Consider the following 13,840-nt stretch of genomic DNA (forward strand, 5'->3'; position numbering starts at 1 on the left):
TCTTTCCACAAGAATCCGACTTTTTACCCAGCCTGGAAATATCCCAAAACCTTTAAAGCTTGGTCTAAGGCTGATATCACTTGTCTATATAATTTAACTTCAACTACATCAATAAAATCGTTTACAGATCTATGTGAATTATATAAGCTTCCACAATCAGAAATATTCCGATATCTCCAAATCAAATTTTTTTATACTCCTCTTCTCAATTTAAATGTAAACGTACATAATATTTCTCAATTTGAAAGATTTTGTCTCAAGGAACCACACGCTAAAGGTCGTATTACATCATTGTATACACAATTGATATCTAATTCTAATACTGTTATACCTAAATATGTGGCCAAGTGGGAAAAAGATTTGGATTGTACGATCGATTCTAGGTCTTGGTCCAACATATGGGCTTTCACAAAATCTTCCTCTATAAATATATTGGCGTCTGAATCATCATATAAAGTTCTCACACGCTGGTATTTGGTTCCTGCGAGAATCACCAAATTCTCAACAGACAACACTGGCCTCTGCTTTCGTGGCTGTCCAGAAAAGGGTACCTATATACATACCTGGTGGCATTGCTCAATTGTATAATCATTTTGGAAAAAGATCTTTCTGATATTTACAAAATGTTTTGATCTTCCAATTTTTCCAGACCCAATTATAGCTCTCCTTAATTTAATACCAGCCTTTCTGAATCAGAAACAATTCAAATTAGTTCTTATACTCCTGATAGTTGCAAAGCAGACTATAGCCAATGCGTGGAAAACAGATGTGGTGAATATTGCAGAAACCAAACGTAGAATGAATCAATCTTTCATCCATGCTAAAATGGACGCTATAGATAAAAACCAGATGACAAAGTTTGATGATATATGGAAACCCTGGATTAAATATTATACGTCAGATAATATTGACAACCGAGTTTTATTGTTATGGTGATTAAGATTTTTTATAGAATTACAACATTAGCTGATATATAAAACCTCCTCCGGAGAATTATTCCCTCCCCTTCCCCTCCTATATACCTTTTATGTTCTTCCCTTACTATATAATACTTACTATAAACATACTTTAGAAGTTATAGTCAAAACTTTAAAATCATATATTTTCTTGTATACATATTTATATTTTCTTGGGATTAAAATGTTTAAAACTCAGCTATAAGAATGTTTTCAAATTCTAAAATATATAAGGCCATTTATTGTTATTCCCACGAGAATATCTTGAAATACTTCTTTGCTTTGTATCATCCGTACTTCAATATGTCTGGTATCACATAATTTGTCTTATATTCTGTACATGTAATTTATTTTAACATAAAATAAAAACTTTTGAACGAGAAAAAGATGAACTTATAATATAATACTTAAATGATAAAAATGTTTGATCAGTTGCAGAGAAGGTTCTTCTTTTTCTATGACCTTTGATGAATTAGGCCTAAGGCACTATAGCTGTATTTCTTTCATCTGATTCTAAAAGCTCAGTGGAAATCAAATTTAACATTTGTACTGATCTATAAAACTGTATTGCTATGTTATTATTATTTTTTTATTTAATTGGATTAAAAAAAAAAAATGAATACTGCTGTAGAACAGTGAGATGTTGAATGCCTTTAAAAAGGTTAACCCTTTTGTCTACTTATATTGAAAATGGAAGATAGCTAACTTTCAACCTACTACTTGAAAAGTTTGTGTTTTACCACTCCATTGCATTATGGTAATTTACAGAATAGCTTCAGCAGAGGGAAGCATTATATTATGAGACCTGTTTGTCCTGGTTCATACTTATAAAATAATGATGTGCTGAGGAGAAGGAGCGATTACACAAAACAAAGTTCAAACTTAAGGGGTTGTAAACCCTCAAATATACCTTGTGAAGTGACTGGCCTCAGGTGCTACAAAGAGATTAACCACTTAAGGACCGCCTCACGCCGATATACATTGGCAGAATGGCATGGCTGGGCACAATCACGTACCTGTGCGTGGCTCTTTAAGTGCCCAGCCGTGGGTTGGGAGCGCACCGCCAGACATTTGACATCTTTTGTATTATTCAATGAATCAATAGACCATGAGCTGTCATTGCTATGGTATGACTAGTTTTAGGCTTTTGGACAAACCAGGTATTAGGATTCAGCATAGTATATGGGTAGGATGCATGTATGTTTAAAAATGTAATATTCATGGGTAACATAAACTAAAGGGTTCATGTCACCCCAAATTAATTTTAATAATGGTGATTAGCAAACTAATACTGTGGTCAGTTGTGTAGTCTTTACCAACAGGTGATATTTGTTCTGCTGTACCTTACCACAAATTTGACTTAAGATTATTATTGTAGTTTATGGCGGTATTATTGCCAGCTGTTTAATTTTAGATTTAAAAATGCATTTCCACAAATATTTGTATTGTGAGGACTATACTATAATTATAGATTGTCTGCATCAATATTACATTTTCTAGTAAGTTTTATATAATTATAGATGTGATGCCTCAAGATATTGTTTCTCTCTACTCTTATCTGGGCACCCTGGGCACTGAACCTTTAGATTTCATTACAGCATATTCAAGCCCAAAAACAAGAATTTCCTAGATTGCAGTATATCGATCCTTAGATGTGGTGGCTCCATTAAGTTTAATTTTTCAGGATTCATTCACTTTATTTTCACATGGTTATCCTTATGGTCAGTAAAACACGTCCTGTCCTAGGGTGACAACACACTTACTATATTGCATATGCGGAGAAGCAGTATTATCATCCTCAGACAGAATGTGTGTTGGGACTATAGAACAGCCCTCTATCACTCCAAAACATGAGGGGTGTTATGTGGCTCATAGAGTTAAACTTGGCTAATAATATTTGTTGAGATATCAGTGCAGTAGAGACAGAAACTACAAGACGTTTCAAGCTCACTGAATTGCTGATGATATCAACACTTGCTGAGTTGATATAACAAATGCTTTCGGTTGTATATTTAACAAACCAACAGTAAATACATAAGGGAAGTCCATTATGGTTTGCATGCACAAGTATTTATATAGTTTATGTTACTAATTCTTGTAGTTCGTCTATGACCATCAGTGCATATTTTTGCTGGTCTCTGGGAATTATATTGTTGTATCCAACTGGCACAAAGTGACAGTCACACTTTTGTTTGTAATTTATACTTTTTTAGGTTTATTGTTTTTTTTGTTTTGTTTTTTAAATACTTTTTATTTTGTTTTTGTGTGAAAAAAAAAAAGAAAGAAAGAAAGCATTACAAAATAAAGCCTCTGGGCATACCCCAGCTTAGACAACATACATTGTAACTGTCCTATAAGTTCTAATAAATCTGTTGAAGCAACTACAAACTTAAACTGCTTGTGTAATTTGTAACATCAAATTGGAGGGATACTCAGACTAGAGTAATGTAAACACGGCCCACAGTACATCAATGCACATTGTAGTCTGTGTCAACATGAATGGGGAAATACATACATATGTTGTTTCATTTTATCCAGAACTTTTATTCATCATTTTTTTAAGTAGTTATATATCTGGTACAATAGTCAGTAAGTACAGAATACGTATCTGTTATTCTGTTTCTTGCTTTGTAAGATTAAACTAGCATGTAAAGTAAAGGTAAAAAGACATTAGACAATGTTACCTGTGGATAAGTTTGCAAATAACTTTCTTTTTCCTAATAATATCCTTTTGCCCATTGTGAATTCCCTATTTGCTATGTGTTCAAGTCTATGATGAATGAGAACACCATAAGTAATTCAACCATTAGGTTGAACATCAGCATAGGGACGGTGGTTTCCAGTCCTTATGTGAAGTGCCACGGATATGCATATTTGCAGGTCCAGGCTATGTTGCTTTGGAAATGTGTGTAGATATAAACATTTTCCATTTGTGGGTGTTTTTGTACTGAATAATATTTTTGAATTAGATTTAAAGTATTTATTTTAAAAGACATTTGCTATAAGGCATTTCTCTTAAACTCTTGAAATAGGTAGGAGCCATACAAAGTGTATAGTATGTACCCAGTTGAACTAGTTTCAGATTCTGTAACCTGCATTGAGGTAGGATGTATTTTATGTAGCATGTCTTAGGCATATGTAGTTTTACATTTATTTTGTTTTAAAAAGAAAACTTTATTTTGGCTTTGGAATTTACAGATAGTATTCTATTCTTTGCTATAGTAGTTATACAGTATAACATTATCATCAAGCTGTTCGTTTTTAGAAGTCATATGTTGAATATGTGCAACGCGTATTTAGGCTATTTTTCCCTTCATTGAAAATGTATTCAAAGTTTAACACCTAAATTTAGTTTGGAAACTAAACTTCATTTAAAATGTATTCAACATTTAACACCTAAATTTAGTTTGGAAACTAAATAGATGGTCTAAAAGGTTAAATTAAAAGTACAAATGAAAGGAATAATTAATACAATGACTAAGTAAATAGAACTGTACACTGGAACATTTGAGTGTTGCAGTTCCTCACTTATGCCTCAGAGCGCCGCTGTTTGACCAATAAGGAGCAAAATGCAGAACAGAAATCATGCAGATCTATAAGCTCTAGATCTATAAGCAGAGGCACACAACCATTTTCTGGATTCCTTCTGCATATAACACAGGATTATTTATTTTCTTCACAAATATATGGATTGATCTATACATACTTCCTTACTCTTTGGATTACAAATGTCTAATGCTCTGAAGGATATTTCTGTATGATACTAAAAATAATTGCAAAGATGAAGAACATCTCACAGATATACAAAGGAATCAGATGGCAAGTAATATTTTGCTTTTTATTTTCCTGGCTGTGTCATTCAGTTTCTGGTCAGATTCAATATTCCATTGTAGAAGAAATTAGAAAAGATTCTGTTATAGCAAATATTGCAGATGATCTTGGATTGGATATTAAACAACTCTCATTTAGAAAGATGAAAATCATATCTTATATATCAGAGAAATATTTGTATGTTAATTTAGACAGTGGAAATCTCTATGTGAAGGACAGAATAGACAGAGAGACATTGTGTGGGGCAGAAGCTACCTGCTTCCTAACCTTTGATGCTGTGGTTGAAAATCCATTCAATGTTTTCAGTGTCAGTGTTGAAATTCAAGATATCAATGATAATTCCCCTGTGTTCTTCCATGAACCCTTCACAATAAATATGTTAGAATCTACTCCACCTGGAACAAAATTTGCTTTACAAGGTGCAGAAGATCCAGATATGGGTGTCAGTTCAGTACAGACATATAAGCTCAGTGATAATCAGCATTTTATACTGACCGTAAGCATGAATCCAGATGGAAGCAAATTTCCAGAACTTGTATTAGAAAAACCTTTAGATCGAGAGACTTTAAAAGCTCATGAATTCATTTTAACAGCATTAGATGGAGGTAGTCCAATAAGGTCTGGAACTGCTTTGGTAAGAATTATTGTTACAGATGTCAATGATAATTTTCCTGTATTTAATGAACAGCTATATAAGGTCAGTGTGAATGAAAGTATCCCAACCAATACTACTGTAACTGCTGTAAGTGCAATGGATAAAGATGAAGATGTAAATGGGCAGATTACATATTCTTTTAGCAAGACATCAGAATATCACAAAGGAACTTTCATTATTAATCCCTTAACTGGTGAAATTAAAACAAACAGTAATTTAGATTATGAACTCACGAAAAATTATGAGCTGCCTGTTCAAGCAAAGGATGGAGGAGGGCTTGTTTCTCATTGTAAGGTTTTGATAGAAGTGATAGATGAAAATGATAATGCTCCAGAAATATCAATCACCTCATTAACTTCACCCATTCCTGAGGATACGGCACCTGGAACAATGATTGCTCTAATCAGAGTCCATGATAAAGATTCAGAAGAAAATGGAGAAGTGGACTGTAAGCTCACAGGAAAAATGCCATTTAATTTAGTTTCCTCATCTAACAGTTTTTATACTATTGTGACCACAAGTGCTATGGATCGAGAGAAAGTGTTGAATTATAACATCACAATTGTAGCTATAGACAGAGGATCTCCTCCACTTTCCAGTCAGAAAATCATACAACTGGAGATATCAGATGTTAATGATAATCCACCACTGTTTGTAAAATCTACTTATGTTGCTTATGTACAAGAGAACAATTTACCAGGATCCTCAATATACATTATACATGCTTCTGATGATGATGCTGGAGACAATGCTAAAATCACTTATTCCATTTCAAACGAAAACGCAAAAGGTACTGCTATGTCTTCCTGTTTTTCTCTTAATATAGACACTGGAGTTATCTATGCCCAGAGATCATTTGATTATGAGCAGCACAATGAGTATGTAATTGAAGTGACAGCTAAGGACAATGGACATCCATCTCTGAGCAGCAACACAACAATAACTATCAAAGTCATAGATCAGAATGACAATGCACCAAAACTCCTATACCCATCCCCAGAGAATGGAGCATCAGCATGGTTTGAGATGGTCCCTTTTGGAGCTGAGCCTGGATCATTATTAGCAAAGGTGGTTGCAGTGGATGCAGACTCCGGACATAATGCTTGGCTCTCTTATAATTTTATACATGTATCTGAAGCATCTTACTTTTCCATTGATGAACATACAGGAGAAATCCGAACACATCATGTTTTCCAAGAGAAGGATATACTAAATCACAAGGTTGTGGTGATGGTAAAGGACAATGGGATTCCATCTCTCTCTGCTACAGTTACCATCACTCTTGTTGTTGCAGATCATTTCCAACAGGTAGCCCCTAAATTTATCAATCATTTCCATGATGAAGAGATTCAGTCCAATCTGCAGCTGTACTTGGTAATTGCCCTAGCAGTCATTTCTTTGCTATTTATCATAACTGTCATGTTGGCTGTTATATCTAAATGTAGGAAGTCTAAACCATTCCAGGTGTATGGGCCCGTCAGTTCAAATTTATATCCTCCAGTTGATCCTAGGATGTTGTCTCAATATGCCAGTGGAACACTAACACTTCCCTACTCTTACAATGTTTGTGTGGCTCTGGATTCTGGGGAAAGTGACTTTACATACATGAAAACAAATCAAAATGTCCCTGTGGATAATCTTATTGATGCTGAAGATTCAGGTCTTGGAAATGAAAGTTTAAATGCGGCTTTACCAACTGCCAGTCAAATTCAGGTGAGTTTTTGAGAACTTTAAGTGCTGCCCGTGTGTCTCCCCTAGGAAACTCACATTTTATAATATTCTAGCAATATTTCTATTTTGTCTCTTATGTCACATTTGGAAAAGGTGACCTAACAGTTGCCTAACAAATTATCTTGGTAATTTTTCAGTACAAGAAAGGTCAGAAAAGTTAAGGTTTAGTTGAGTTTTTTTTGTAATAAAATGTGAAGACTATAGCATTTGGAATATCAATCTTAAAGAGTATATCCAGCCACAATTAAATGTCAGTGGTAGTTATTTCCTTTGGTCTTCAATAGCAGTTACCTGTTGATCCTGACAAATATCTGTTTATTCAGACACTTCTGGTGTTAGGTCAACAATGCTATGCTATTTACTTGCAAATGTATAGTGCAAATGCCTCAGCATTTTGGCACACAAACCTTATATAACTAATTGCAGAATGATGGCACACAATGCAAACTTCCTCCTACACAAATGAACAGTAATTCTGGAGGAAGCTCCAACAGTGTTAACTGTATGCTGGCACCTTTCTCCATCCATCACTTCCATGAGGCAGATTACTTTGAGTGTTTGGAGTCATGTGACAGCCAATAAACACAGAAATATAAGGTATTTACAAAGTTATTTTGAATAATTTTAATCAAGAATGAGCTCCCCGGATGATGTCCCCACCCATTGTGATGTCACAGTCCCAGAAGATGCATCCAGTGATGTCCCTATATAAGTCGCCGCGCGCCGCGTCCCTGCCATTGGGACCGGAGGCAGTGACGAGGCAACATCTCCAGAAGAGAAGAACAGAAGAAGAGAAGAACAGAAGACTGTGACGGCGGCAGCGGTGACAGAAGACCGGGCCACCACTTGTAAAAGAGCTAGAAGAAGGCGCGGTGGCCTGGCAAGAAGAACCGAAGAGGGGGACAAGACCCCCGAAGAGGGCGACAAGACCCCCGAAGTCGAAAGAAGAGGGCGGCGGCGAAGAAGAAAGCCGGGCTCCTCCACTACTGAAAGAGCTAGCAAAAGAGCAGAAGATAGTGGAGGAGTCCGGGCGAGAAGACCCCTGAAGACGGAAGACCCCCGGAGCTGTGCAATAAACTATTTCAACCCTTGTGTGTTGTGTTTTTTCACAGGTGAATGGGTAGGGGTACATTGTACCCCATATTCATTCACATAGGGTGGGGGGCCAGTATCTGGGGCCCCCTTATTAAAGGGGGCTCCCGGATTCTGATAAGCCCCCCCACCCTCAGACCCCGACAACCAATGGCCAGGGTTGTCAGGAAGAGGCCCTTGTCCTCATCAACATGGGGACAGGGTGCCTTGGGGAGGCTCCCCCCATGTTGAGGGCACGCGGCCTGGTATGGCTCGGGGGGCGCTTGCTTGTCCCCACCTCCTTTCCTGGCCAACCGGGTAGCGTGCTCGGATAAGGGTCTGATATGGACCTAAGGGGGGACCCCCACACTGATTTTTCAGTGTAGGGATTCCCCTTTAAGTCCATACCAGGTGACGGGGCCAGCAACGCCTCCTTCGCTGGCCCCAGCTACCTGGAGACGCGCTCTAAATGAGCGGACTTTCCTGCGCATGTTTGGGCGAGTCCGTTCATTTCAAAAGTACAGCGGATAGTCTGGCGAACTTAGTACGCCGTATTAGTCCGCTGAAAAAGGGCCGTGTGTGGGCAAGTAGCTCGTTCGGAAAGTTCGACGGACAGTCCGGCGGAAAGTCCGCCAGACTAAGTCCGCCAGATAGTTTGCTACATGTGTATGCGGCATTCGTGTCAGTGTGTTTTAGTGGGACAAAAAAAAAGAAAAATACAAACTATTGCTTCTGGGCTGTACTATGGGTACAAACAACAACTAACATACAAATGTGTATAAGTAAAATATACAGCTATATTTAAAAAAAAATTTTTTTCTTTTACTATTTTGGGCCAGTTTTCCTCTGAGAAATACAAGGTATAATCAACCTGGATGCACAAATTAGTTGGGATGATAGGTACACTTTTACTAACATATGTTAAAATCGCAAAAATGAGCTTAGGCACTTCAATTTGTGACATTTCTATCTGCTTTAAATGTAGTAAATATTGCAACACGTGTTCCAAGCCCATGACATCAGTAAATGTATTACACCCTCATCAGATACAAATACACCAGCCCTTTTTTTTTTTAGAGAAAGCCAGTAGCAATCCCCCATCATAGATAATTTTACCTTCCCTAGTGACCAGTTCCAGCTTCCACTGGTAACTGAAAATCTTAACATGGGACTGCTACCATTGATTCTGTAGGTTTGGATTTGCTTAAAGGGGTTGTAAAGGTAAATGTTTTTTCACCTTAATGCATTCTATGCATTAAGGTGAAAAAACATCTCACACTGCCGGCGCCCCCAGTCCCCCCGTTTTACTTACCTGACCCCTCGAAAATCCCGCGCTTGCCCCCGCCGTCCTCTTCGCCGCTCAGCCTGGCCGCTGATTGGCTGGAGTGGATGGATTGAAAGCAGCGCAGCCATTGGCTCGTGCTGCTGTCAATCACATCCAATGATGCAGCGCGCCGGGGGCGGGGCCTTGTGATACAGCGAGCGGCTATAGCCGCCGGCTGTATCACGGGAGCGCGCCCGCAGTGCTTCTCACCAATGCGAGGGAGCTCGCATTAACGTGAGAAGCACCTGCGGGAGGAAGCAGAGACAGCCGCCGAGGGACCCCAGAAGAGCAGGTTCGGGCCACTCTGTGCAAAACGAGCTGCACAGTGGAGGTAAGTATGACATGTTTGTTATTTAAAAAAAATAAATTTTTTTACTTTACAACCCCTTTAAGTGTCCATGATCACTAAAGGACAGTGCAGGGGAATACAACATTTTAGGCTCTCAGGGGAGCAGGGTAAAAGGAGAATCTTCCAGTAGACAGTGGACACTTGTTCTGCTGAAAATTGGAATTATTCATCTACGTTCTAATGAGGCTTCCACTTGTGATGTAATAGTTGTTTTAGTTTTGTATACGTTTTTTCTTGTATTTTTATAATAGAAAAATAATGTAATTACATCTTCTGCCAACCTATAAATGCGGTTTAGTGACTGGTAATTGCATTTAGGTGTCATTTTATTTTATTTTTGTGGTTATAAATAGTAAATAAATGTTTGTGTACAAAATAATACATTTAAAATTATCTATATAAGTAGACATGCCAACCAAGATGTGTGACTGTGTATTTGATCATAACAATGTTTTTGCAGGATACTATGACTGTTTAGATACATTGAGTGTGTATGTGACATCTTCAGTTTTTTTCATTTTTTTCCCTTAGGCCGCGTACACACGGGCGGATTGTCTGCCCAACTAAGTTCGTCAGACAATCCGACAGACAGTCCGTTCAAAATTTGAATGAACGGACTTGACCACACGCGATGAGCAGACAGTCCGCTGAAAGCGTGCGCGATGACGTGTACAGCACGTACGACGGGACTAGAAAAACTACGTCCTATACACTGCAATGCAACCTTCGGCCGTGTAAATCCTTTCTGAGCATGCGCCATACTTAGTCCGTCCAACTTGCCTACACACGAGCGGACTGTCCGCTGAAACCAAGTTTGGACGGACAAAACCAAGTTTGAACGGACAAAACCAAGTTTGAACGGACAAAATTACGGAAATTCCGTAAGACTTTGTTCGTCAGACAGTCCGCTGAAAAAGTCAGCTGAAGCCCACACACGAGCGGATTGTCCGCTGAAACACGGTTCAGCGGACTAAGTTGGACAGACAATCCGCCCGTGTGTACGCGGCCTTACACACATACACAAATGTATAGTTGCTGTCTTGCTATCTATCCATCCACATAAAACCAATTTAAATGACTATGAATGCATCCTAAAATGCTGTTTGATTTCCAGCTAAGTCATAGTAATAGTTCCAGGTTTGGTGGAACGTTGGAAGGCAGCTGTCAGTGCCTGGCCAATTAACTATGGAGAGGCCATGTGGCCATGTGGTCAATGATGTCACATGCATCTCAACGTGCAGCTGCAGGGCTGTTAATTTCACACTGAGAGCTGGTTGGCCAAGGAATGAAAGCTTACTTCCGGGCTCAGCTGAAACTAAGCTCATAACTACTAGACAGATTTGTCCAATGGTTAGGAGGAACCATTTCTCTTTAAAATGTATTCCACTTTCAATACAATTTTGGAAACCCTTACTACATATATTTCTTACCTTTCTAGTTGTTTCTAAGGTACACGTGAACCCAAGCTATTCTGAACAATTTCAGAGGAACAAAGTGGGTCAGAATAGGTTTCCACTTATTGTCATACATTTCATAATCAACCTCTGTGGCAAACAATGGTAAAATAAATTTACAACTGATAGTGAGATCTGTCAGCACAGTGCAGCCAGGTTTAGTTATTTAACTAAATGCACAGTCCCCTTCTTAAGATTACGTAGGGGGAAAATATGTATCTAGTTTGAGCAAGTACAACGTGTTAAAAAGGTAAGCTTTTTTATTGTTTAAATATATAGTAGGTATTATCCCAATTTGGCTGCAAAACTGTACATACACTTTAAAAATGGTTTCAATTAGTTGTGTAGTCCTTGACTTCTTTGCATGAACAGCTTGCTTTAGGTTATGCAAAAGTAGCTCAATGCGGTAGAGGTCTAGACTCTGACATGGCCATTCCAAATACATATTCTCTTTTGTGGTTTATCCAGGCAATCTTTTGCAGGCAGCGGCATTTTCTAAAGAGCAATGGCTTCTTTCATGGTGTCCTTCCATAACTACCATTCTTGTTTTGCATGAGGGACATTTGATTTAGCAAGTTTGTGAGATTTTCTAAAGGAATAATAAACACAGGAAGTAGTAGACAAACAGTGCAATGCTTTTTCCACCATACATGTTAGTAGTGGATATGTATCTTAAAAAACACAACATTCAGGGATATGGGAAATAATTATAGACATTGACACGTGCACCTACACACATTGAACTGGATATACTATTGTCTTTATTCAACCTTACCTACTATGAATGTATATATAACTATGTATTAGCATGAAAATGAAAAAACTATACTGTATATATTTTCTTATTTTCTTAGAAAGCTAGACTGTTAGATCACTTTCACCTGGGTGGCTAGAAGGGTGGTAGAAACAGGGGGATGATCCACATATTTATTGCTTCCTAACCACCCACCAACAAGTGGTAGCCAAAGAGATCTGTACACATGCCATGGCTGTGAATTAAAGCATCAAAGTTTAGGCACATTTGACTACGTCGTGCAGTATTCTAATGCAAAATCCCCATAGGGATTTTAAAAAAAACATATGCAGGAGGCACCAGATTTAGCTTTTAAGTGCCTGGAAGCCACTGCCTTATTTTCTTAGAAAGCTAGACTGTTAGATCTCTTTCACCTGGGTGACTAGAAGGGTGGTAGAAACAGGGGGATGATCCACATATTTATTGCTTCCTAACCACCCACCAACAAGTGGTAGCCAAAGAGATCTGTACACATGCCATGGCTGTGAATTAAAGCATCAAAGTTTAGGCACATTTGACTACGTCGTGCAGTATTCTAATGCAAAATCCCCATAGGGATTTAAAAAAAAACATATGCAGGAGGCACCAGATTTAGCTTTTAAGTGCCTGGAAGCCACTGCCTTATCTCCCTCTGAAAAGTGACCCATCACAAATCACATTTCAAAGGGGAATTTTACAAACTGCTGCCAATGTGAAAGGGGCCCTATCTAATCATGGCATCATTTTGAAGAAACATCATATATCTGATAAATTAGTTTGTTGATTAAAAAAGTATGTTTTTTATCTTTTTTTTGTATTTGTTTCTTGCCTTGCAAAATACAGTTAGTAAGCTTTAAGCAATGGTAACTGGAACATACAGTAAATATAAATAACCTACTCCAAGTGAAGAAAATACGTATTGGTAATGTTTTTACATGGTGAGCTTGTGGCATATTGTCTCACCTACTTGGTGCTCAAAGCAAAACCTAACCTTAACCAGAAAAGCTATTCATGGATAGTGCTATCTCAGTCTCAATACCGCAACAAAACAGAGGGGCTAGTAGTGGGGCGCCACAGTAACTTTACTTGAGTACAGATTATCATTAGAAAATATAACTGTCTAAGAAAATTATGCAACTAAACATTGCTTTACAAAAAAAGGATGTATGAAACATGCTGGTTTTTAAGTAATATTTAATTGCTGACATTAAAGTCATTGTAAAATCTATTTTTTTCTATAAAAATAACAAACATATTATACTTACCTGCCCTGTGCAGTGGATTTGCACAGAGCAGCCCAGATCCTCCTCTTCTCGGGCCCCTCTTCTGTGCTCCTGGCCCCTCCATCCTGTCGAGTTCCCCCACAGCAAGCAGCTTGCTATGGGGGCACAGAGCCAAGCCACAGCTCCGTGTATCCATTCAGAAATGAATCCCCAACCCAGCCCCATCCAATTCTTCTCCTGAATGGCTGACTGACTTTGATTGACAACAGTGAGAGCCAATGGCCCTGCGGCTGTGTCTCAGCCAATAAGAGTTTTAGAAAGAGATGGGGCTCAGGAAAGTATCAGGGGAGCCAAGGGGAGCTGCTGCACACAGAAGACTTTTTATCGTAATGCATAGAAAACCCTCTGACATTACAATCACTTTAAGATTTAAAATATGTTAAGATAGGTTTTTAACTCCTACAATAATTACCT

At 38.2% G+C, this 13,840-nt stretch overlaps 1 protein-coding gene across 1 annotated transcript in view; it reads left to right on the plus strand.

Moving 5' to 3' along the window:
- The window catches only part of LOC143962191 (protocadherin gamma-B5-like), a 293,876-nt gene that overhangs the window by 4,546 nt on the left and 275,490 nt on the right, over positions 1-13,840 (plus strand). Inside the window, exon 2 of the mRNA XM_077471522.1 lies at positions 4,693-7,155. Coding sequence (XP_077327648.1) covers positions 4,693-7,155 — 2,463 coding nt within the window. The remainder of the gene's footprint in view (positions 1-4,692; positions 7,156-13,840) is intronic.

This window comes from Lithobates pipiens, unplaced genomic scaffold (genome assembly GCF_037356315.1).
Source record: "Lithobates pipiens isolate NorthernLeopardFrog02 unplaced genomic scaffold, aLitPip1_a1.2 Scaffold_8, whole genome shotgun sequence".
NCBI lineage: Eukaryota > Metazoa > Chordata > Amphibia > Anura > Ranidae > Lithobates > Lithobates pipiens.